General features: G+C 37.7%; 1 protein-coding gene across 1 annotated transcript; it reads left to right on the top strand.

Annotated features, from left to right (window-relative positions):
• The first annotated feature begins 12024 nt into the window (after positions 1-12024).
• Positions 12025-23290, top strand: LOC127206622 (pancreatic alpha-amylase). Its single transcript, XM_051165954.1, has 10 exons — positions 12025-12192; positions 13169-13315; positions 14519-14707; positions 15542-15772; positions 18851-18984; positions 19662-19784; positions 19875-19974; positions 21254-21372; positions 21478-21603; positions 23077-23290. Exons 1-10 carry the CDS (start codon positions 12025-12027, stop codon positions 23264-23266), a joined length of 1527 nt encoding a protein of 508 aa, XP_051021911.1. The 3' UTR covers positions 23267-23290.
• The last annotated feature ends 2149 nt before the right edge of the window (positions 23291-25439 follow it).

Below are 25439 nucleotides of genomic sequence, written 5' to 3'. Positions count from 1 at the left end.
GGACTCTGGGGCCGAACTGTCCGCCGAGTCCAGTCTGGGTCCAAAGGCTCCACGCGACCCGAATCCTGCCCCGAGTCCCCTCTCCCGCAGCAATTCCCACCAGCCACCACACCAATCGCCTCCACCGGAAGGCTATGAGCTGCAAACCTCAGCCGCCGCTGCTGGTGCCACTGGTGCTGCTGCCTCTGCCGCTGCCGCTCCGATCAGAGAAAAACCACGCTCCTCCCGTGTGCAGGGGCACGCAGGTCCTCCGCACCCTGGTCCCTCCGAACCGTGGAGCACTCCCGCTGCCGTGATGTTTGGACCTCGGTGTTCCTGGCTCAGAAATCTGTGCAATTCCCTGAATTGTTCACTGGAGCCTCCAAACGCGGTCCACACTGCTCGCCGCCATCTTGGATCTCTCCAAGATTATTTTGTTAACTCTTGCTTATTGTGTTGTATATATGCAACTCATTTAGAGTATATTGATAAGAATCTAAGCTTATTTTGTTCAACTTTTGTTTAATGCATTGTACATATGCAACTCAATTAAAATGTGATATAAAGTTCTAGTCTTAATTAAGCTAACTACTGCAAACTATTCAGGATGATTAGAGAGGCAAATCAATAGTCAGGAACCTATAAAAATCTTACTTGCAGTCTTGTTAGATACTAATTTAATTACATAAATAAGCTTTATTTAGTCTCTTGTATGTGCTTGCAAGGTTTAGCAGCTAGTACATAGATTAAAAACAAGCCGTGTTTGTCTATTTAGGTATATTGACATAAATAGGTCATCTTCAAAAACTTCAAAGATCTCCAGAATATGGCATTTAAAGATAGCCACTGGACCAAAAACTTCTGTTACTTCAATTGCTGACAACAGTCTGTCCAAACTGTTGAAAAGCATGACACTGAGTACTTGACTTTCCAACTCTACAGAGTTAAGGTAGGTCAGGCCTTCAAAATTCCTGCTTCCCAGAAAAGAGTATCAGATATCTTGTGCTGGTAATCTGAGGACTGGTGCCCCAAACAACACAGAAGAACCTCTGGTGACTGTCCAGGTAGTTAGCTGTTTCTGTAGTGTGGGACATTGCTGCACAGAAGTAGAAGTCTACACCTCTCTGAAAAGCCAGTGTATCTGTTCTCAGAAAAGGGGAGGGACTCCCTTCAGATCTGAGCATGTCCATAAATCCTATCTGGTGACAGATGTTGCAGATCTGGTCTGATTCTGCTTTGATTAAAAAACAAAAACAAAAACAAAAACCAAAAACCTTCAATGCCACCTCTGATTAACAAAGGGCTGTTCTCTTCCAGAAATAAGAGTGTCATGATATTTACTATCTGCCCTGCATTTTGCTTCCTTTTATTATTTTGGCGTTTGTCTCCCCTGCCACATAGAATGCATGACACTTACAATGCACATTAAAGTTTAGTTCCTTACTTTTTGGCTGCCTCATTTCAGCTAATGATTCTGGCTGCTTTTGCACTTCCCAAGCTGTGGATGGCTTCCCTCCCTTTTTGAGGGATGCAAGAAGGGCAGCTTTCTGCAGTGGGCCTTGAGAACCTGGATTCTCTCTGCACAAGAACACATGGATTTGTCTGCACTCTCTCCATGAGAGTGGCCTCTACATTTCATTACTGGGTTAAGGTATGCTGACCCACACCCCAATCTATCCAGTTCTCCCAGTCCACCAGGGAACTAGCCCTGGGCTGCAGAGCAGCTCAGCCTGGAACAAGCTTCCCTGTTCCTTGAAGGGGCCAAGAAGCAAGGACAACACTATGGCTCTGGAAGCTTCCTGCTCTATACTTCCTACAAACTTGGGTAATATTTCCTTCTAAAGTATGTGATAGGATTTAAGACTAAATAGTCATAGCCTTACTACAATTGTTTGTTCTTGTTTTAGAAATTTTTGAGTTATATCTTCAAGTCATTCATTTGTCTTATTTATGATGTTTTACTCTACATATTTAGAAGTATAAAGTTTTCTCTTAGAATTTCCTTTAATGTATTCTTAAGGTATTGTGTTTTTGTATTTTTAATTTTATTTATTTCCAGAAATATTATGATTTATTTCTTGATTTATCCTTTGACCAATTCATCATTTAGGAATAAACTGTTTATTCTTCATATTATTTTATTTTTTATTAAACATTTTTATTTTTTTACATAAACATTTATATTTTGCACATATATACAATAAACTATCTATGGCAAGAAGAATCATGAAAATCAGGAACTATATATTCTTAGTATTTTGGCTATTGTGTTAGCCAGCTTTGAAGAAAATATCTTTCCTATTTTGGTGCGCCTAAAATTCTGAATGTATGTCAGAATATACATCATATCTATTTATCATATCTCATCATTATCAACTTAAAACATTTATCTAGGCCTAAAGACATCGTAATCCATAAATAACTAAGCTTAACTGTAAAATTAAACTATCTGGTCTTCAACCCCATCAGAGGCTTGAGAAGGAATAAAATTAATTACCTGAATATACAGGGAGTTCAGGTTAGCAGCTTCCCAAATGAGAAGATGACAGAGACAATTTGTTACCTGAATAGTCACCCAAAACTCTCTATATAACATTGGAGAATCATCTTCAGACTGCTGGCCCAATATATCTGACAGATATATTTGTGAGGCAGCAACTATTGAGGACTTTCTTACCCAGTCTTGCAGAGTTTGACAGTCGACTTTGCCTGCATCCAAGTCTGCCCTTTTTTAGGCAAAATTCTGTCTGTGGTAGAAATGAGGACATTTGCCCAGTGGCTTATTTGGGACATTTGAAGTCATCTCCATAAGTAGGTTCTTTGATGTTCATCACCCTCTTTGAGGTAGGTTGGGTGCTGCCAGGAGTTAGTGTACTTTGTAGGTATTATTTGTCTCCATGATTTTATATCTGTACTAGAGTGTTGTTCACTGTTGACTTAAATTTCTTCTTCCATATGATTTATTGTGATGACCTTTTTTTTCCTCTGTTATTTTCTCTTACCCATTGTCTCACATTTGTTGACTCCCTCCTTCTTCCCAACTAGATGAATTCCTTCTTTTATGTCTCTCTTCTTTCAGGAAAACCTTTGGCAGATATACTCAGTTCATGGTTGCAATAGCCATGCCATATCCAGGGTGCAGCATCTTAAGCTGTGGATCTGTTTCTGCTAGTTCTCAGAGTCTTTCCACATATCCCCTTCTGATTTATTCCCAGGGCATTGGTTTGGCATATATATGTGTCCTATTTATGGGTGAGTACTCAATATTCTCTTATTCTTGTTAATTTGATGAGTTCTGTGTTTCTGTTTGATCAATGCCAGTTGATAATAGAAGAGTCAATAACTAAAGCTGTGTGTTATTCTAGTTAACCTACATAAACTGAAATATATGTTAGCAACATCTCCACTTAGCAAAACAGGGTATTGCATTCTCTCACAGGATCTGTGACCACCCAAGTCATATATTTCTTAGATGGCTTGCCATAGTTGAAGCATATTAATATCATGGGGGCATATATAAGAAACAATCAGAAAGTGATAGAATCATCAAGCCACTATTAAACTTGTAGGTAACTAATAGCTGGCAGTGCAGTGTTGTATGACATGAAATCCCTAAGGGGGTTGCATTATGACAGACTTTTCCCTGCTAATAGCTTTCACAGAAAAGTTTAGAAAAATGAATGTTGGTTATTGAGGATTTCACCCTGATTTATCTGGGCACACTATGTCCAAACTATCTATTTTCTGTTTAAAAATGACTTACCATTTAGCTCTTATTTGAAAACTTATCATGGCGAATATCATGCACCATTTTGGAAGCTCTGTGTTTAATATTTATAAGCAGTTATATCACATCAGGATGTTGGGTTTTGGCTTTAGATATATGACACACCCATACAGTAAATTTCCTTTTATGATCCAATAGGGAATATAATTTTGATTAGATAGTGTATTTTATTTTATTTATTTTTTTACTTGTTTTATTTTATTAATTTATTCATATTAAATTTCACTTGTTAGCCCATCCCTTGTATCCTCCCATTCCTCCCTCCCTCCCACTTGCCCCCGCCACTCCCCTCCCCTATGTCTGTGACTGAGGGGGACCTCCTATCCCTGTATATGCTCATAGGGTATCAAGTCTCTTCTTGGTAACCTGTTATCCTTCTTCTGAGTGCCACCCGGCCTCTCCATCAAGGGGACATGGTCGGAAATGGGGCACCAGAGTTTGTATGAAAGTTAGACCTCACTCTCTATTCAATGGTGGAGAATGTCCTGCTCTATTCAATGGTGGAGAATGTCCTGTCCATTGGCTAGGTCTGGGTAGGGGTTCGAAGTTTGCTGCCTATATTGTCCTTGGCTAGTGCCATAGTTTGAGCAGGACCCCAGGACCCAGATCCACCCATCATAATGTTCTTCTTGTAGGTTTCCAGGACCCTCTGGATCCTTCTATTTCCCCATTCTCCCATGCTTCTCTTACCTAAAGTCCCAATAGGATGTCCTGCCCTCTGACCCACTTTCCTGGTAAATAAAGTCTTTCATGGAACATATCATTTGGGCTAGTGTCTTGATATAAGTGAGTATATACCATTTGTCTCTTTTTGCTTCTGGGTGAACTCACTCATTATGTTAATTTCTAGATCAATCCATTTGTCCACAAATTTCGGGATTTCCTTGTTTTTAATAGCTGAGTAGTATTCCATAGTGTAAATGTATCACAGTTTCTTTATCCATTCTTCTACTGAGGGATACTTAGGCTGTTTCCATGTTCTGGCTATTATGAATAAGGCAGCTATGAACATGGTTGAGCATATGTCCCTGTTGTGTGGTAGAGCATTTTCAGGGTATATTCCAAGAGTGGAATAGCTGGGTCTTGAGGAAGCCCTATTCCCATTTTTTCTGAGAAAGTGCTAGATAGATTTCCAAAGTGGTTATACTAGTTTGCATTCCCACAACAATGAAGAAGTGTTCCTCTCTTTCCACATCCTCCCCAGCATGTGGTGTCACTTGAGTTTTTGATCTTAGCCATTCTCATGGGTATAAGATGGAATCTCAGTGTCATTTTGATTTGCATTTCTCTGATGACTAACGAGGCCGAGCATTTCTTTAAGTGTTTCTCAGCCATTTGCTATTCCTCTGTTGAGAAGTCTCTGTTTAGTTCTGAGCCCTATTTCTCAATTGGGTTATTTGGTTTGGTGGTGTTTAATTTCTTGAGTTCTTTATATATTTTGGATATTAGACCTTTGTCAGATGAAGGGTTGGTGAAGATCTTTTCCCAGTCTGTATAGGCTGTCGCTTTGTTCTTTTGACAGTGTCACCTGCCTTACAGAAGCTTCTCAGCCTCATGAGGTCTCATTTATTAATTGTTGACCTTAAGGCCTGGGCTGTTGGTGTTCTTTTCAGAAAGTTGTCTCCTGTGCCAATGTGTTCCAGACTCTTCCCCACTTTTTCCTCTAACCGATTTAATGTCTCTGGTTTTATATTTGGCCCCGCTACCTGTGTTTCCACTCGGCCTGAGCGGGCAACCGCGGCAGTTTGGTGTGGTGTGGGTGGAGGGATCCAAGGGCAATTTCACCCTATTCCCTGAGACTCCTCAGGCCGGGGGCTCCGGAAAACGACCTTCCCACATAGCAAGTCTGTGCTTAAATGCCGGCTGCAACTTGCATGTAGATTCTGTTCCAGCGTCTGGGGAGTGCATTTAGCACCTCCGGGCTGTTGCTTGTCTCCGGGTTGGGCCCACTGGTGGTCTGCAGAGTATGGGACCCCACTCACCTACAGTTCTCAAGATCCAGTAGTCTGTGGCTCCATTCAAGTCCCTGGTCTCCCTCACAGTAGATCAGATATGGTGCATACTGTTTGACGCCATCTTGGAACCCCTGTCAATGTATTTTATTTTGTTATATTTTAATATCATCTCTTAGAAGTCTGTACCTATGTAATGAGAGACAGAAAGAAATAATGATAGATGTCTACGGTAAAGTAAATTTCCTTTTTTTTACTGAAATCTAGAAAGTATTGGCTGTATAATATTTATATTCATAAGTATTATAATTTCTAGATGTTTCTTTAAAAAAAAACAGGTAAAAATTAATTGATCTTGTTGTAAAGAGAACTAGAGATCATTAACAAGGAAAGAATAAAGGTTTGGTGGTAGACAAGGTAGAAAGAAAATAAGTAGAGAGGAAGGTTAAAAAGGGGAGCAAAAAGTAAGTAAGGAATAAATAAAAATGGAAAGCAGGAAAGAAGTAAGGAATGAAGGAAGGAAAGAAAGAAGGAAGGGAGTGAGGAAGGGAAAGAGGGAGAGAGGGAGGGAGAGAGGGAAGGAGGGAGTAAGGAAGGGAGGGAGAGAGGAAGGAGAGAGTAAGGAAGCGAGGGAGAGAGGGAGGGAGGAACGGAGGAAAGGAGAATTATTAAGATGAAATGTGCAGGATATTGGCAGGTATATGTTTTTGTCCTTATTTGTCCTCCAGTGCTGTAAAAAGTACTTCTCTGAAATTGAGAGATTATGTAGGTATTGGAAAGTGTAGACTGTAATGACAGACTATCAATGTGTTTACACTAAACGTGGGAATAGAACATAAGTTTATAACAGTAGCATTTGGACAAATAGCAAAGATAAGAACATAGTGACTATACTTATATGACAACTAAATTCACTGATATTTCAGTATAGCCATGCACTAGGATAATCATAATGTTTACAGAAAATTGTTTAAGCAAGATAACAACATTTGGGAATGTAATTTACATTTTCTAGTTCATATCAATAGATACGTTACTTTCAGAGAGGTGACTTTCAAATGTGGTAAGTTAAACTTAGAGGTGATTTTCAGGGTCTTGCTTGTTGCAAAGTTCATAAGTTAAATACATATAGGACATGAAACTGGCCATGAATTTCAAAGAGAGAAAAGAGGGGTATATGAGAAGGTTTGAAAAAAAGGAAAGAGAAGGGAGAAATATTTTGTTCATTCTAGAATATAAAAATAAATTTTAAAATTTAAAAAGTTGAGACTGAAAGTTTAACTCTTTTGCTCTTCAGCACATGCTATAAATGACTCCATTGTAGTGTTTGCAGCCATCAATTGTGAAGTTTTGAGAACAGGTCTTCTTTGATCAGACCTATATCACCCACTAGTGAGCAAGTCACACTTCTCATTTGATTCAAATTTGTGGTCACATCTAGTTATTCTCTTTACTTTCAACAAAGTTCTCTCTTCAATACTTTTGAAAGTATTTGAAAGTCTCAAGTAATGAATAACTTCTCTATATTATTTATTTCCCAATCCTTTGTCGTTATTTGTATAATTTGTTAGAATTTCCCCAAATTTATTATTGACTAATAATGTTCCTTTTGGAACCTTCTCACATGTCCACATTCAGGATTAAATGTTTAATGATATAGTCAGTGGTCATTGGCCTATTCATGGTAAGTGTTAAGGGATGACATCTGTTGTGTTCAAAGTCCCTGGTAATGCAAGTAGAACATTATGATAGGCAGATTTGGGCCCAGGGGTCCCGCTCAAACTAAGGCACCAGCCAAGGACAATACAGGAGGTAAACTTTAAACCCCTACCCAGATCTAGCCAATGGTCAGAACAATCTCCACAGTTGAGTGGAGAGTGTGATATGACTTTCTCACGTACTCTGGTGCCTCACATTTGACCATGTCCCCTGGAGGGGGAGACCTGGTGGCACTCAGAAGAAGGACAGCAGGTAGCCAAGAAGAGACTTGATACCCTATGAGAATATATAGGGGCAGGTGATCCCCCTCAGGAACAGTCATAGGGGAGGGGAATAATGGGAAAATGGGCGGGGGGAGGAATGGGAGGATACAAGGGATGGGATAAACATTGAGATGTAACAAGAATAAATTAATAAAAAAGAAAAAAAAAAACCAAAACCAAAAACAAAAAAACAAAGTCCCTGGTATATTAACACCATATGTTTCGTCTATCATACCTAAAATTACCAATATTTGCTTAAATCACCTTATTCTGTTGGCCTCTTCATATCTCATTTTTTTTTTTTTTTTTTTTTTTTTGGTGTGAGTGTGGTAAAGGTCTATATTTATGTGTAAGTGTGCCTGTGGTAGGAGTGTTTGCATATTCACATGCAAGAGAAGAGAGACATTGTCTTTCTGTGTCACTCTCCAACATGTCCACCACAGGGTCTTTCAGTGAAGCCTTAGCTTTGTATTTTGTCTTATCTTGTGGTATTAGAGGCATGAGGATCCTCCAGTCTGAAGCTCTAAATACTAGGATTACAGTTGAATTTAGTTGAGCAAACAATTACATTGCTCAAAAGGATTCAAACTGATGTTCTCATGTTTGTACCCTTTTTTTTTCTTTAGAAAGAGTACTCTTTCTCACTGAGTAGATATTCATCTCTCCATATTCACTTTAAATTTTCCTTTCATATTTTCATGGATTTAGCAATGATATCGAAATTTCAGGAAGTGTTATAACAGTTCTTTTACTTTCCAGCCTTTCTTAGGCATATGTACCTAAATTTATGAGGAAGGTGCCATCATTTTGTTCTCAGAAAACTAAATAGCTGAGTCATTTTTTGGAACTTTCTTAGTATATTTCTCCCCTGAATCTAGAAGTCTGTCATCCTAATAGTTCTACCAGATTTGTTGTACCTACCCTCACCTCAGCATCTCTGAAATGTTCTTTTATCTTCCAACATTCTCCCATTTTCTTCCTTTTTTTTCAACCAATACTTTCAATCATCTCATCTTGGTTCCACTATCTGTCATCATATTATTTTGGATTCTCATCATTAAGGATATTAATATAAAATAAAAGTATTTATTAGATTAGTTGATGTGTCCTGGCCTGTGGGACAAATCGAACCAGGATTCACCTGAAAGAGGGAGTGGGGATTGAAAGTGGGGTACAGAGACACAAGAAATAATCAGTCAAGTCTGGAAATTTCTGATCAAGACTCTCTTTAATGCAGTAAGACTATATATAGCAAGGTCAATAGAACCTATTCTAATCCCACTCTCCCCAGCCCCCAGGCAAGAATACAATGGCCTGAATACCTCCCTGTAAGAATTTCCTTGATTCTCTGGGTGGTTCCCATTAGGGACTTCCCTACTTCTTTTTTTATGTTTTTAAAAAAATTTTTATTAATTTAATTAGATTACAACTCAATTGTTAACCCATCACTTGTATTGGCTCCTTCCCTCTCTCCTCCCACTTTCACTCTATTCCCCTTCTCTAGGTCTATGACCGAGGGCAACCTCTTCCCCCACTATATGGCCATAGGCTATCAAGTCTCATCTTGGTATCCTGCTTATTCTTTCTTTGAGTGCCATCAGGCCTCTGCATCAAGGGGAGGTGGTCAAATATGGAGCACAAGAGTTCCTTTCAGAGTCAGTCCCTGCTCTCCACATAACTGTGGAGAATGTCCTGTCCATTGGTAGATCAGAGTAGGGGTTCGATGTTTACTACTTGTATTGTCCTTGGTTAGTGCAATAGTTTGAGCAGACCCCCGTGGACCCTGATCCACCCATCACGATGCTCTTCTTATAGGTTTCTAGAACCCTCTGGGTTCTTCTATTTCCCCATCACCTATATTTCTCTTACCTAGAGTCTCAGGGTGTCCTCATGTCTATCCCAATCTCCTGGTAAATAAAGACTTTCATGGAATGTGCTTTTTGGGCTAGTGCCCATTTATAAGAGAGTATATACCATGTGAGTCTTTCTGCTTCTTGGTTAACTCACTCATTATGATCATTTCTGGTCCCATCCATTTGCACAAATTTCTGGTGGAAATTAGGAAACCTACAGCCTTCACAATAGCCACAAGCAAGATAAAATATCTAGGAGTAACTCTAACCAAGCAAGTGAAGGACTTATTTGAAAAAAAATTTTAAATTTCTGAAAAAAGAGATTGAAGATCACATCAGAAGATGGAGGGATCTCCCATGTTTGTGGATCGGGAGAATTAACAGTAAAAATGGCTATCTTACCAAACCAATTTACATATTAAATGCAATACCTACAAAATATTTTAAAGACATTGAAAGATCAATTCTGAACTTCATATGGAAATACAAAAAACACAGAATAGCAAAAACAATCCTATAAAATAAAAGATCCTTTGGAGGAATTTCCATACCCGATCTCAAGCTGTACTGTACAGCAACAGTAATTAAAACAGCAAGGTACTGGCACAGCAATAGGCTGGTTGATCAATGGAACCAAATTGAAGACCCAGAAATGAATCCACACACATATGGTCACTTGATTTTCAACAAAGAAGCCAAATGTATTCAATGGAAAAAGGATAGCATATTCAACAAATGGTGCTGGTCTAACCAGATGTCTATGTGTAAAAAAATTCAATTGGACCCATATTTGTCACCAGGCACAAAACTCAAGTCCAAGTGCATTAAAACCAAGGAAATCCCTACTTCTTTCAAAGGTAAATAACCCAAAGATAGCCTAGAACACAAGACCTCCTTCAGCAAAGATTGACAACTCGAAGGTCACAGCCTGCAGTCTAAGCAAGGAATTCCTAACATGGCAGAATTTAGCAGGGTTCACCACAATCAGCCTTCATGAAAATTTGTGGGAAGTGCAAAAATCGCTATCATCACACTGAAGAAGTCAAGAACTGGAATTGTTGACTGTTTGGTAAACTGCCTCAGAGTTTAGGTATAATAATATATGCAGGAACAGAATTGCTTGTATTAAAAACTCTTGACCTAGTTTTCATTTATATTAAAATGGGGTACTGTTCACATCAAGACTTAGCCAATAATCAAAATTTAGTTTCTCTACCACAGAATTTATTGATCATATAACACATTATACTAATTTCAGGGTAATTCAGTATTACCAATAGAGCTCAATGGATTTCTTTCCTTCTCTTTAGATAGGCTGCGATATGGCCTTATTCAAGGCTCTCATCTACTTCTACATGCTCAGTGTTTACACATGCTTTTGTTGTGTTGACATTTATCTTGTTACTGTTGTGCATCCATAATTCTAAGCTTCTTTCTCCTTTTTTTTTTGTTTTGTTTTTTTTCTTCTTTCTCTATTATTCTGTACTGACTGTTTTTTCTCTAATCAAAGCATTTTTCTGCTTTTCTTCTTTCAAAATACAGCCAAAGTCATGTTTTTAGTGAAACATTCCCTGAGTATCTAGTGTGAATGACACCAATGTTGAACTCCTTTTCTATTAAAATATTTTTAATTATGAATTTCATCAAAATTGCACACAAATTTTATTATTAAAGCTATAGCTACTTGCATGTCATGCTAACTTTTATCATCCATTCACTTGTTAAAGGATACAGGAAAAATTTCAACTGCTACTTGCATTTTCTTTCATAGATTTTCACAAATATGAGAAGGAAAACATATTTTCAGTTTTTAGCTTGTATTGTAGCAGGTATAAATATGTTGGTTTAGTTAAAGGTGAAAGCTAACCCTTTTATATACAACCTATTAATTGGTGGTAGGGAAGATGTATAGTTTTAAAATCAAACAGTATTTAAAATGCCTTTTTAGTTTATTTACATACAAGGGGTTTTTGTGTAGAACAGGCTTGTATTATACTCAGAATCTAAATTACTTCATCCTTCCTGTTTGTGGAATTATAGTAGCATGCTAGCATGTGTGTAAAAGTTCTTAAAAATAAATACAATTATGTAAATAATAAAAAGTTGAGTAGGAGAAACAAAACTGAGCTCAATATATTGTCCTATTTCTATTTTGAGTAGAAATTATACAAGTATTTGCAAACAAAACCATACCTGTATTTGGCTCCAATATTAATTTCCTTGTATTAGAGGACAACATAGTAAGATCTATACTCATCAAATAATAAATGTCCTCAAACAACTCTCAGTTTATTTTCCATGAGAGTTTTTGGAAGCCCTTCACCTGTTCACATACTCAGTGCAAATCTTTTAGATTAAGAATAAAAAGCATATTCTCTAAATATTTATTCGTTATTATTGACTTTGTAGATTGTAACTTTTTGCAGAATATAAATAGGTGCTAGACAGAACACTGACAACTTCAAAGCAAGATGAAGTTCATTCTGCTGCTTTCCCTCATTGGGTTCTGCTGGGCTCAATATAACCCAAATACTCAGGATGGGCGGACTGCTATTGTCCACCTGTTTGAGTGGCGCTGGATTGATATCGCCAAGGAATGTGAGCGGTACTTAGCTCCTAGAGGATTTGGAGGGGTGCAGGTAAGATTTAATGACAACTTAAATGGATACTTTATTGTGCTAATGTAAAACAGTATTCTAATCAGGACATGTGTGTCTGCAAGACAATTTTACGTCTCACACGACTTTCCTGAGGAAGAGAAAATTTGAGGTGATGAAAAATTTATACTCTGTTGAAGGATTTTATAAAACAGGGACGATGTTCTGTCCATGTCTTCAGGTGGTTGTAAAGCCATAGAGCTAGGTACGTGTTCACAGGTTGAGAAGCAAGATCAGATCTTTTTTTTTTTTTTAATTAATTTATTCTTGTTAGATCTCAATGACTACCCCATCCCTTGTATCCTCCCATTCTTCCCTCCCTCCCATTTTTCCATTATTCCCCTCCCCTGTGACTGTTCCTGAGAGGGATTACCTGCCCCTGTATATGCTCATAGGGTATCAAGTCTCTTCTTGGTAACTTGCTGTCCTTCCTCTGAGTGCCACCAGGTCTCCCCCTCCAGGGGACATGGTCAAATGTGAGGCACCAGAGTACGTGAGAAAGTCATATCCCACTCTCCACTCAACTGTGGAGAATGTTCTGTCCATTGGCTAGATCTGGGTAGGGGTTTAAAGTTTACCGCCTGTATTGTGCTTGGCTGGTACCTTAGTTTGAGTGGGACCCCTAAATGGATTGAGCTAGAAATGATCATAATGAGTGAGTTAACCCAGAAGCAGAAAGACTCAAATGGTATATACTCACTTATATCTGCATACTAGCCCAAGGGGCATGTCCCACGAAAGCCTTCACTTACCAGGAAACTGGGACAGAGGGGAGGACATCCTATTGGGACTCTAAATGAGAGAAGCATGGGAGAATAGCAAAGTAGAAGGATCCAGAGGGTCCTAGACACCTACAAGTAGAACGTTATGATAGGCAGATCTTTCATAGTTGTCTACAGAATTTACTTATGTAAAGTAAGCCATTATGCACTACTGATAATTACTGTTTTCTTTGTAGGTCTCTCCACCCAATGAAAATATTGTGGTTCACAACCCATCAAGGCCTTGGTGGGAAAGATACCAACCAATTAGCTACAAAATTTGTACAAGGTCTGGAAATGAAGATGAATTCAGGGACATGGTGACAAGATGCAACAATGTTGGAGTAAGTGAAGTCATGTTTTCTTTTTTAGGACAATCTCACATATAATTTAATAGATTTAAAAATGTTATATGTGAAAATACTTCCCTCATTTATTCCTTGTTTGTTTCATCTGATCAGAAAATTTCATGATTTAGTGGAGCTGGAAAGATGAAAAGGAAGGGGAGAAGTGATATACTTAATTTATAAACTACAAACATAAATTAAGATCATGATCAAAAAATTACTTTTGTTTTTACTAGTCCTCAAATGCTTTACCGTGTTATAGTCAACCTTTGACAGTCCTTGCATATCTGTTATGCAAAGAGAAGTATTGATACAACAGAACTATGACTTTTACACTTGCAACCACAGTCTTCCCATTACCTCTTTCCTGCTTAGGCGATAGGTTGTATTTGATTGCTATAGTCATTTTTATGTGATTTTATTCTCTATGCTCATTTAATAAGCTCTCTAAGCCATTGTTGCTTTAATGTAAAAATATCTACTATAAAGAAGATAAATATCTTCCTTCTTGTCCCTAAGGACATATATAGCTTAGTACTAAGCTAAGAGGCTAGCTTCTTTCTTCATATGATCCTCTAAACTTTCAAATTTTATATTTTTTCTTTGTTTCACTGATTTCATCTTCTTCAGAAATCTACATTTTGTTTTGTTTGTAGGTATGGTAGTTTCAACATACTTTTCCACATAATTGTTTAACTGATACAGATTAGATATGGGGCCAGATGTGCAGATTGATGTCACTTTTCCGTGATTTCTTTTTACCCACAATTCTTGGCTTCTCTTTGCCATATTATTTTTAATGGTAATCTTGTAAGGATGATATATCAATACAACTTCTGGTCTTCAGACATGTAGTAGAAATCATAAGCTAAGTTCTGTCTCCTCATGATCCTGCAAAATTTCAAAAACCATATTCTCTCATTTTCATACTACGTCCTACTTCCTCAAAAATTGACCTTTATTTGTCGTTTTGGTAGTTTTCTGTTTAGCTCCACTTAGTAGTTCTATATTCCTTACAAAATAGCAGGATTATTTTGATTTTATTTCCCATTAGTTTCATTTCACAGTTAACTCTCTTTTCTAAGATGAATCTACAAAGCAGAAGAAGACATGATTTGGAGTTTTGATAGCATGCTGTTAGATTGCCAGTGAAACTACAGATTTCTGAGATTAACTGAAGCAAACACTTTTCTTCATTAGGTCCGTATTTATGTTGATGCTGTCATTAACCACATGTGTGGCTCAGGCGGCGGTTCAGGGACAAGCAGCACCTGTGGAAGTTACTACAATGCTAATAACAGGGACTTCCCATCAGTCCCATACTCTGGTTGGGATTTTAATGATGGGAAATGTGACGGAGAAATTCATAACTACAACGATGCCAATCAGGTAATGAGAGAGAGAGAAACAGTAATTAGGATACAGAAACCTACAAGGTTTTAGGTATGCACAGGAATTAATGGAGAAGCACTAGACATTTCATCCATATTTCAAAGGAAAAGAGTTACTAAGACAGAATGCTTAAAAGTAGAAATGTGAAGAAATCTCTTGTATTTTGCTAAATTTGTTTGTAAAGATAGACGCACATCAATGACAAAATGCAGACATGCTCTCTAGCAACTTTGTGTGGAAAATATAAAAGCTTAATTTTTTAATTATACAAATATTATAGAATGAAAAATTACTAGCAATATAATTCAATGTTTTAAATGTTTTTTCATACACTGGGTTATATTTTCAGCATTTTGACAGTACGCTTACTTAACAAAAGCAAGTCCCTGACATGGATTCTGTGAACTCCATAAAATAAGTAAAAAAAAAAAAAAAAAGAGAGAGAGAGAGAGAGACAGTCATAGGGGAGGGGAGTAAGGGGAAAATGGGAGAGAGGGAGGAATGGGAGGATACAAAGGATGGGATAACAATTGAGATGTAATATGAATAAATTAATAAAATATATTTAAAAAGAAAAAGAGAAAGGGAGGAGAGAATGAGAAAGAGAGCTAACCACCTAAAATGTTAATCCATTTTATGTCTGATATTCTCTATATTATAATAGAAAATATTTTAGAGTACGTGTACAGATTAAGACATCAAAACTTGCCATGTCCTAGATAAAGACAGTATGAAATTTTCCATTTGTAAATTGGGGAGTGACTGAATGATGAAATGGATTCTCAAAATGAAGATGACTTTTTATAAATTAATCACTTTTTGTCTCAACAGGTCAGAAATTGTCGTCTGTCTGGCCTTCTGGATCTTGCACTTGAAAAGGATTATGTTCGTACCAAGATAGCTGACTATATGAACCATCTCATCGACATTGGTGTAGCAGGGTTCCGACTTGATGCTGCTAAGCACATGTGGCCTGGAGACATTAAGGCAGTTTTGGATAAACTGCGTAACCTAAATACAAGGTGGTTCTCTCAAGGAAGCAGACCTTTCATTTATCAAGAGGTAAATCATTATATACGTTATTTTTATGTTTGAGTTTATAATTTTTCTTTATGGAACATAACTTTTTCTCACTCATATATCCTGATCATGTTTTCTACCTTCCTCTGCTCCTCCTTCTTGCCAAGTTCCCTTTCCACATGACACCACTGTGTTTCTGTCTCTTATTACAAAAGACTTCTGAGAGACTGAGCAAAATATAATAAATTAAATATAATAAGATAAATAAAAACTATGATGTTGAAGTTAGTCGATGTGGGTTCTGTTCACGGGGAGGCCCTCTGAAAATCTAGTTGCAGAGTTTTTCCTCAGCCTATTCTGGAAGGGTTAGCTGATGAAGTCTTTTTTTTATTATTATTATTAATTTATTCATATTACATCTCGATTGTTAGCCCTTCCCCTGTTTCCTCCCATTCTTCCCTCCCTCCCATTTCTCCCCTTCTCCCCTCCCCTATGTCTGAGGGAGACCTCCTCCCCCTATATATGCTCTCAGAATATCAAGTCTCTTCTTGGTAACTAGCTATCCTTCCTCTGAGTGCCACCAGGTCTCCCCATCCGGGGGACATGGTCAGAAAAGGGGCACCAGAGTTCGTGTGAGAGTCAGATCTCACTCTCCACTCAACGGTGGAGAGTATCATGTTCGTCGGCTAGGTCTTGGTAGGGGTTCGAAGCTTACTGCCTATATTCTCCTTGGCTGGTGCCTTAGTTTGAGGAGGACCCCAGGATCCAGGTCTGCCTGTCATAAAGTTCTTCTTGTAGGTTTCCAGGACCCTGTGGGTCCTACTATTTCCTCTTTCTTCCATGCTAGTCTTGCCTAAAGTCTCAATCGGATATCCTCTCCTCTGACCCACTTTCTTGGTAAGTAAAGATTTTCATGGTACGTATCCCTTGGACTAGTGTTTTGATATAAGTGAGTATATACCGTTTGTCTCTTTTTGCTTCTGGGTGAACTCACTCATTATGATAATTTCTAGATCAATTCATTTGTCCACAAATTTTGGGAATTCCTCGTTTTTAATAGCTGAGTAGTATTCCATCATGTAAGAAGTCTTAATCCCTGAGAACAGGTCGTGTAGTAGGGCTCCTCTGCAGAGAGAGAGCCTTCTATTTCTAAGTCCTCCTGGGCAAGGTCTTATCCCCAAGCTTGAGGGAGAGCAGGGTAGTTGACAATTAGCTAAAATAAAGCACTAGGAGTCTGCATCTCCTGCAGTGGAGGAATGGATCCCGGGATTTAAGAGAAATCTAAATAGCCAAGCACGCTTAGTCAAAATAGAAACAGCCAGGACAAAGAGCTAGGTTTTAATTCACTAAACTAAAGTCCAAACAAAATTTAAAGATAAAAAGGGGAGCCAGGACAAAGGTCTAGGGCAAAAGAAATGACAGGAGAGCACCCCCCCCCCAGCCCATCTCTGGGTTTTAAGTCCAGGTATGCAAATTGCAGGAGGCTACTCAGGATACCCCCCAGGGCTTGCCTCTGTGCATAGATTCAGAGCAATTTTGAAATGTGTTTCTTAAAAGAGCCATCTTTTTTTTGACAACTTTTGGCCCAAAGTCTTTGTGGTTTGCTTTGAAATGTGCCTCTGAAAGGATCCTGCCTTTTGACACCTTTCTGTCTGTGGTCTTGTGAACTGCCAACAGAAGGTGGTGTTTCTATACCTCAGCGTGCTAGCAGTTGTCTACAAGACAAGGGTTTAAAAGATAAGGAAAATAGCCCACAAATTATGGTTTTTTTCATTTGCATGCTAAGAAGTCCCATAAAAACATGAAACTGGAAGCTAAGAAATCCTATAAAAACATGAAACTGGAAGCCTAGATAGATAGATAGATAGATAGATAGATAGATAGATAGATAGATTACAATTTATTTAATGTTATTTCTACCTCTCTTTTCTTCCCTCCATCTATTCCATATACCCCTGCACATACTCTTTCAAGCTGATAGTATCTTTGCACTAAATTGTTATTACATGCACACATATACATTATATGTATACATACATACAAAAAATATGTGTGTGTGTGTTCCTAAATACAACCTATTTAGTTCATATACTGTTACCCATGTATATGTTTTCAGGGCTTCCTGGTTGGTACTGTACAGACACTTGGTGTGTGCTTCATTTAGGATGTACTTTTTGGCTTTTCTTGAAATACTATCAATTTGGAAACCAGAAAATAGATACAACTTACAATGGTGGTTAATATCTCCTTTACTTATAGAGTGTAGCATTCTATTTTTCCATGAGATGATTTCTCTTTTCTCTTACTTGGAGATAACACACTTACTTATTTTTTTTAAATTTTTTATTATTAATTTATTCTTGTTACATCTCAATGTTTATCTCATCCCTTGTATCCTCCCATTCTTCCCTCCCTCCCATTTTTCCCATTATTCCCCTCCCCTATGACTGTTCCTGAGGGGGATTACCTCCCCCTGTATATGCTCATAGGGTATCAAGTCTCTTCTCGGTAACCTGCTGTCCTTCCTCTGAGTGCCCCAGGTCTCCCCCTCCAGGGGACATGGTCAAAGGTGAGGCACCAGAGTACTTTACTTTTTTTTACAAGTTCTTAGACAGTGGAAACTTCACTAATCCATGTTTTAAATCCCCATATGCCATTATACAAGTCAGTGAAATCATAATGGGTGTGGTCTCAAACCAATCTTTCTGTGATTGTGGTTTGTCTCATGTTATTAGGGTTGTAGGCATTTAAAGCAAACATAGGAAGCTTTTGTGTGTGTGTTTGTGGTACAATAATGTACTGAGAATTATTTCTTTATAGGTCACTGTTTTCCTTGAAAAATGAATGAGTTCATAAGAAATTCTAGTATTGATCTGACAGCAAGTTATATAAACATGAAGTAGGAAAATTTGCCTTCTGTCAGCCATCCTGGTGGATAAAAAAATGACCCTGTAATTTGTTTTTTTTTAAATATTGTGTAATATAGTTTATAAAATAAATCAGAATCTAGATATACAGAAAGTCATTAAGAACATTTCAAATAACAAAGGTTATTATAAACATTTATAAATAATATTATATATCAAGAATATGCTTCTGTTGCCCCAATGTCTCTTCTAGGTCATTGATCTGGGTGGTGAGGCAATTAAAGGCAGTGAGTACTTTGGAAATGGTCGTGTGACAGAATTCAAGTTTGGAGCAAAACTCGGCACAGTTATCCGCAAATGGAATGGAGAGAAGATGTCCTATTTGAAGTAAATATACACCATATACTCATTTGATCTATCTCAGATCTTTTGTCTCTTGGCATCAATAAATTATATTTTCAACTATTCTAATTTGTAGAACTACAGATAGTTGATTAATAGTTAGAATCACTGTTTCCTAAACCCAAATTACTTCTCTTTTTCATGGGGGATGTCATCACTATGTAGCCCTAGAAATACAAAGTAACAGCTAGTGGTTTTTGTTTGTTTGTGATAAGTCTATAAGAAACCAGGAATGTTTACCTATGCGCTAATGAAGTTTTATTATTATTGTTATTATTATATTTATACTCATAAATTATTCTTAAAATTGTGAACACTACGTAACTTACTTCTTTCAAAAATTATTTAGAAATTTGAGTACTTGTATAACAATACTTATAACTCCAGGTTTCTAATTGGTATCATTTAGCATGTATACTGACTTCTCAAGTCCATCTGAATTATTATACAAAGGAAAATCTTGAGAAAATATTTAAGACCAAAAGAATTGTGTTGTAAGACCCAAATGTGGATAAATTTCTCATGTGCATTGTCGTAGAAAATTATATGCATGCATAAGTTAGACTTCTTAAGGAATTTACGTTTATTTAGATAACCAAGGATGACATATATAAAATTACTCTAATCATTGTGAAAAAATAATATGCCCCTTTTAAATGCAGGAACTGGGGAGAAGGTTGGGGTATGGTGCCTTCTGACAGAGCCCTTGTGTTTGTGGACAACCATGATAATCAGCGAGGGCATGGGGCTGGAGGAGCATCCATCCTGACATTCTGGGATGCCAGGTAGGACAACATTTGGTGTTGTGCTGTAATGTCCTTAATGACAGTGATATATTATATACTTCTGCTCTCATACCATTTTGGAACTTTCAGAATGTACAAAATGGCTGTTGGATTCATGTTGGCTCATCCTTATGGATTCACAAGAGTAATGTCAAGTTACCGTTGGCAAAGAAATTTCCAGAACGGAAAAGTAAGTCTTGGAGTCATTCAAAGTGTGTTTCATTCTACAGAAAAAAAAAAAGTGGTTCTGTATTAATTTCACGTGAAATTATAGAATATGATACTTTTTATTAAGTGTTTATTCACTGCATTTTTGTAAAGGAGGAACATGGAAGTAGCTGATAATAAAAAAGATAAAAGTAAGACCACATTAAAAAAATGCAAACTTGTATTGACGAGAAAGCCCTGACCAGGTGATCACACCTGTTAATGCTAAAGAGAATTTCAGAACTTTTCTTCTCATGGTGCAGCAAGTATCATCACACATGTGAAATATGCTTATTTTTTTTTTTTTTGTGAAATGAGTAGGCCTACGATTTGAAGTTAAACTAGGAAAATATAGTAGATAGGGATGTATGAGAATTACAGACTCCTGATCAGCTGACAATTCTATGGATGGTAAGCAACACAAGCAACAAGTGTGAATAAGTTTAAATAATTTCAAAAAACTAAAAATTAAGACTATCAGACATCTAAAAGTTTACTTGAAGTTTCCTATTTCAATGGAAGATACTAGACTCACAGAGAAATATCAAATATAAAATAAAAATATTTATTCTTTGTAAATCACATAGTTTTTTCTATTTTCTTTTCAACCTAAGAGTCCTTTGGTTATTTATGAAATCAATTTTATTCTTGAAGAGATTTGATGTGTAGAATGAGTGGTTTGTTTTTCAGAAACATTTAAAATTTTGCCATCATAAAATGTGAACTTATACTTTCTTTCACTTAGGAAAAAAATCACGATATTTTGTTAGTATGTTATCAATAGGTAGTAATAATTGACTGTTATTAATAGGAAATAGTTATAATAAAGACATTTTCATAGGTGTTCTTTAAATTTTACAGTAGCCAAGAACTACTTTTTTGTTTTATGGATAAATTGAGGCACATGCCTATAATATATCATGATGGAGATTTTTTTCAAGTAGTAACTGGAGCCTATTCTTTAATGCTAGTGTTTCTGACTCTAATTTTCTTGTTGCAGTCACACTGGAGAGTGTTAGTGATATTGAGCATAATATGAAAGCAGATAAAGAATTTGCTTCTTATGTTTTAAGTACGGTTGCAGAGAATGTGATTTTTCACAGAGGTTAAGGACTCATTGAAGGTCTGTAAAAACACTGAAGAGCTCAGATGAAAGTGAGGCACAGCAGACACAGGATTAGCACAATGGGCTTGGTTTTAGTTTCCTGTAATGGAAAATAATTAGGAAGCATTCACATGACCTGGTTGCTTTGAAAACTCAGGATCAGAACGACTGGATTGGGCCACCTAATAACAATGGAGCAACCAAAGAAGTGACCATTAACGCGGACAGCACTTGTGGTAATGACTGGGTCTGTGAGCACCGATGGCGCCAAATAAGGTGGGACTACCTCCTACCGAACCTGTTTAGTAGATTGTTTATCCTTTTATTTTAAATGGTGGACATTTAAGGGCATTTGCATTTAACATAACACTGTGCTCTTAGGAACATGGTTGCCTTCAGAAACGTAGTCAATGGTCAGCCTTTTGCTAACTGGTGGGATAATGGCAGCAACCAAGTAGCTTTTGGCAGAGGAAACAGAGGATTCATTGTCTTCAACAATGATGACTGGTGAGTGGATATTACTTAATGTTTATGGTCTTTCTACAATTTGTTTAGATCTTTCTTTTTTTTTTTTTTTTTTTTTTTTTGTTCACCTGTTGTCTTTTTTACATGAAAAATATTTTCCCTAACAGATTTAAGACCCAAAATGAATACTGAACGTAGCACACACAAAGTGGTTCTTCATTTTGTATTCTTCCATTCCTTGTATAAGATTTTTCTTTTTGAGATCTTTCACCACATTCTAGGGTTATAACTGGCATATATTCCTATGTATATGCTTATTTGGCACTTTTCACAAAGCACACAAATAATAAAGATAAGTTTTTTTAAATGGCATTTTTTTAATAGAAAAAAAAAATAAAAATGCATTTCTTCCTCTGGGCATGACTTTGATTATTATTTTTTTATTTTTATTTTTTATTTTTAATTTATTCTTGTTACATCTCAATGTTTATCCCATCCCTTGTATCCTCCCATTCTTCCCTCCCTCCCATTTTCCCATTATTCCCCTCCCCTATGACTGTTCCTGAGGGGGATTACCTCCCACTGTATATGCTCATAGGGGATAAAGATAAGTTTTAATGTAATTTAAACAATTTATAATGTTAGTACTGAAATAATTCCCCTGCTACCTATGAATATCACTTATAGTTTTTAATTCAATTTAGTGATATTTTATCTCTTAAAATTTTCTCTTGGGATATTGAAAAGGAATTTATGTATTTTTATCTGGCATATAATGTTATGCAGGAGATTTTAAAATCTGGCTTCTAAAATGTTCTTTATTATTTCTCCTGTACATCTCTCATTGTTTTCTTTAATCATTTCCTCATCTGTAGAAATGTAGCTCAAAGATACAGGTGAACTGTCTTGATCGGAAGTCACCTTCTAATTCTATTGAGAGCATCTTAGCACGAATCATGTTTTAATGGGCAATACCAAACATGTAAGGAACACAATACACAACATTTTTGTTCAAAGAACATATATGACTAATTCTTAGAACCATAGTTACTTCTTATAGTCAATTTTTAAGAACTGTGTATGTCTCCATTGAAATTATAGATTATGTTTAATTCTAAACCAGCTTTTTTGTGACATCGGATAATCTAGAAAAAAATTTTAAGAAGTAATGCTATTAACATTTTTAAAGGCTTGAGAGTTTAATTCCAGCTAAGGACAGACTTCACGGAACTATAGTCATCAGAGGAAGGCTTTGCTACTGAAGTACACCCAGTTCTGTATTGTCTGATAACAGGCACCACAGACTGATTACTTAAGAAGCATTATAAAAGATGCCTTTGGTATAGAGAATTATCTCACCAACACTGGCCCAGACTTACAGTTCAGATTTTGTCATTGAGTATCTCATGATTAGTGTTGCCTAGTACACTGTTGAGGCATTTATTGTTCTATTGATAATAGACCTACCTACACTTGATTATGTCTACTTTCAATTAAATGCTAACTTTCTTTCAGGTCTCTGTCAACAACTTTACAGACTGGTCTTCCTGCCGGCACATACTGTGATGTCATTTCGGGAGATAAAATTGACGGCAACTGCACTGGAATTAGAGTTCAAGTTGGCAGTGATGGCAAAGCTCACTTTTCCATTAGTAACTCTGCTGAGGACCCATTTATTGCAATTCATGCTGAGTCAAAGTTGTAAGAATCAAAATAAATACATATAGAGAGAGCATCAATCAAGTGTGTTTCTTTTTCATGTGTACCATAATATTTTTTATTTTCTTTTATTTCTTTATAGTCAGGTGTATATGTGTGATGTGTGTGTGAGAGACAGAGAGAGCTGTGGAGTGTATATATGGTGTTTGAAGACAACTCTGTGTTGAGGCCTTTTTTCTCCCTGATTTTCCATGCACTCCTTAGATTATACATAATTAATCATGCTTGCCTGGAAAGCATTTTTACCTGCTTCTTGCCCACCCAATTGTACCTTTTTTACTCAAGTTTCTTTCCTTTTATTAAAAGCCATAAACAACTTAAATAAGTGGATAAACATTTAACACCTACATGCACTTATTAGATAATTACATCCAACTTATAATATGTGTTAACAGAAAAACCTTTAAATTATTTACAAAGAAAATTCACAAACTCTGAATGGCATCCTGAAAGGCATTTTGATTTACTCTTAACAATCTTTCCTTCATGTACTCCTGTGCTTTAAAGTCCATGATGTGATTAAAACCACGTACACACATATACAATGTATATCGATTATGCATTATAACTCTATTATCCTCTCTTACATTCTTTCTTTCATCTTTCTCATTCTATTCCCAATGCACACATCCCTGCACACACATACCCATGTTCAAACACATTTATGATACATGACTCTTTGTTCCCGACCCGCGGGTTCAGTTATTCGTGGAGTGGCGAGGAGGGTCGCGACCTGTGAATAAAGAATAGGCAAAAGAAAGGCACGAGCCCAGGATAAAATTTGCGTATCGAGGGCCGTTTATTATAAGGGGGTATCCAAATTTATAATAAGCTTCTGAAAGGGCGGGGGTGAGAAGGAATGCAGTGGAAAGTTACAAAATCTTCTGGGCCAGGCCCAAGGACAGCAGGTGTGGAGTGGGGCGACTATACAGAAGTCTCGATACACCGAATGTTCTCTTTCTCAAGGTCAGGCTGGATCTTTGTGGTAGCCAGGCAGAATAATTATCTCAAGTATGCAGACAGCTGTGGCTTTCAGCCAGCAGGGCCTCTCAGCCACTGGGGCAGGTCAGGCAAGGTCCTATGGCTCCTGACATCTCCCCCTACTCTAACTAATACAGTGACGGGTGGGCAATTGCCAATTAACATAGTCTAATCTCTTGCCAATCAAGGTCTCAACACGGAGAGCGCTCGCCGTCGGGATGGCGGAAGGCAGAAACCAGCGCCAAGTCAGGGCATGGTACTTCGCAGCTCTCTGTATTTTGCCCATGTTTGACGAAACGGGTGAGAGTAGAGGTCTGATCTCCAGAGGGCACTGATATACGCAGGGCTGTCAACCCTGTGATCAGCCCCTATATGGCCACTGATATGCTCAGAGCTTAACTGAGTGCTCGGCCCCAGCCTGGCTCTGGATCTGACCGACACCTTTTGGCTGAAGGTGGGACATTGGGTGTCAACCCACATGCAATCAGACATGCTCCCCAGGAGGCCATTAACAGCAGGCAATGTACCTCCTGTGCAGTGCTTTGCCTCGCACCCCGAACATGATGAGAATTAGGGCTTAAAGGCTGTCAGCCAAGCCTAAGGAGGCTACCTGGCCTTAATGTCAAGAAGGCATGAATAATAAGGGCATGGTCTCCGTCTATGTGGACACCAGCCTGTATTAGAAAACCCGACTGTACAGTAGAATGAGGGAAGATTTTAGGGAGGAGCCACTAAGAAGTGTCTTTGCGGAGCCCTGCCAGCCAGCGGCCTCCTAGCCACTGCTTTTTGTTCAGGGACCTGAAATTGAGGGGGCGACCAAACGAGATTGGCCCAGGGTTGGAGGAAGTCCTGGGCGTAAAGTCAGCTGGGGGGTCTTCGGTGTCCAAGCGATGATAATGGACCTGAACAGGGTTGGTAGCCGCATCCACCTGTGCTTTAACAAAACTGGAAAGGCGGTTAAGGGCCCAAGGACCAAAGGAGAGGAGGAGAATAATGCCCACAAAGGATCCCAGAAGGCTGGGCAAGAGGGTGGTGAGCCAGGGGGAGGAGGAGAACCAGTTCTGATACCAGGACTCCTGTTTCTCTCTGGCTCGCTGGCGTTCCTCCAGGGCCTTGGAAACTTTGTCAAGGCTCTTTTGTGCTAAGCCTGTTTTACTGACATAGAAGCAACATTCCTC

This window comes from Acomys russatus, chromosome 23 (genome assembly GCF_903995435.1).
Source record: "Acomys russatus chromosome 23, mAcoRus1.1, whole genome shotgun sequence".
NCBI lineage: Eukaryota > Metazoa > Chordata > Mammalia > Rodentia > Muridae > Acomys > Acomys russatus.
This window is presented reverse-complemented; position numbering and strand designations above follow the sequence as displayed.

Bases quoted from the DNA above. Each gene is read 5' to 3' on its own strand.
- LOC127206622 (XM_051165954.1), top strand. From the start codon at position 12,025: ATGAAGTTCATTCTGCTGCTTTCCCTCATTGGGTTCTGCTGGGCTCAA. The intron at 12,193-13,168 runs GTAAGATTTAAT...TTTTCTTTGTAG, and splicing joins GAGGATTTGGAGGGGTGCAG to GTCTCTCCACCCAATGAAAA. The intron at 21,373-21,477 runs GTGGGACTACCT...CTGTGCTCTTAG, and splicing joins CACCGATGGCGCCAAATAAG to GAACATGGTTGCCTTCAGAA.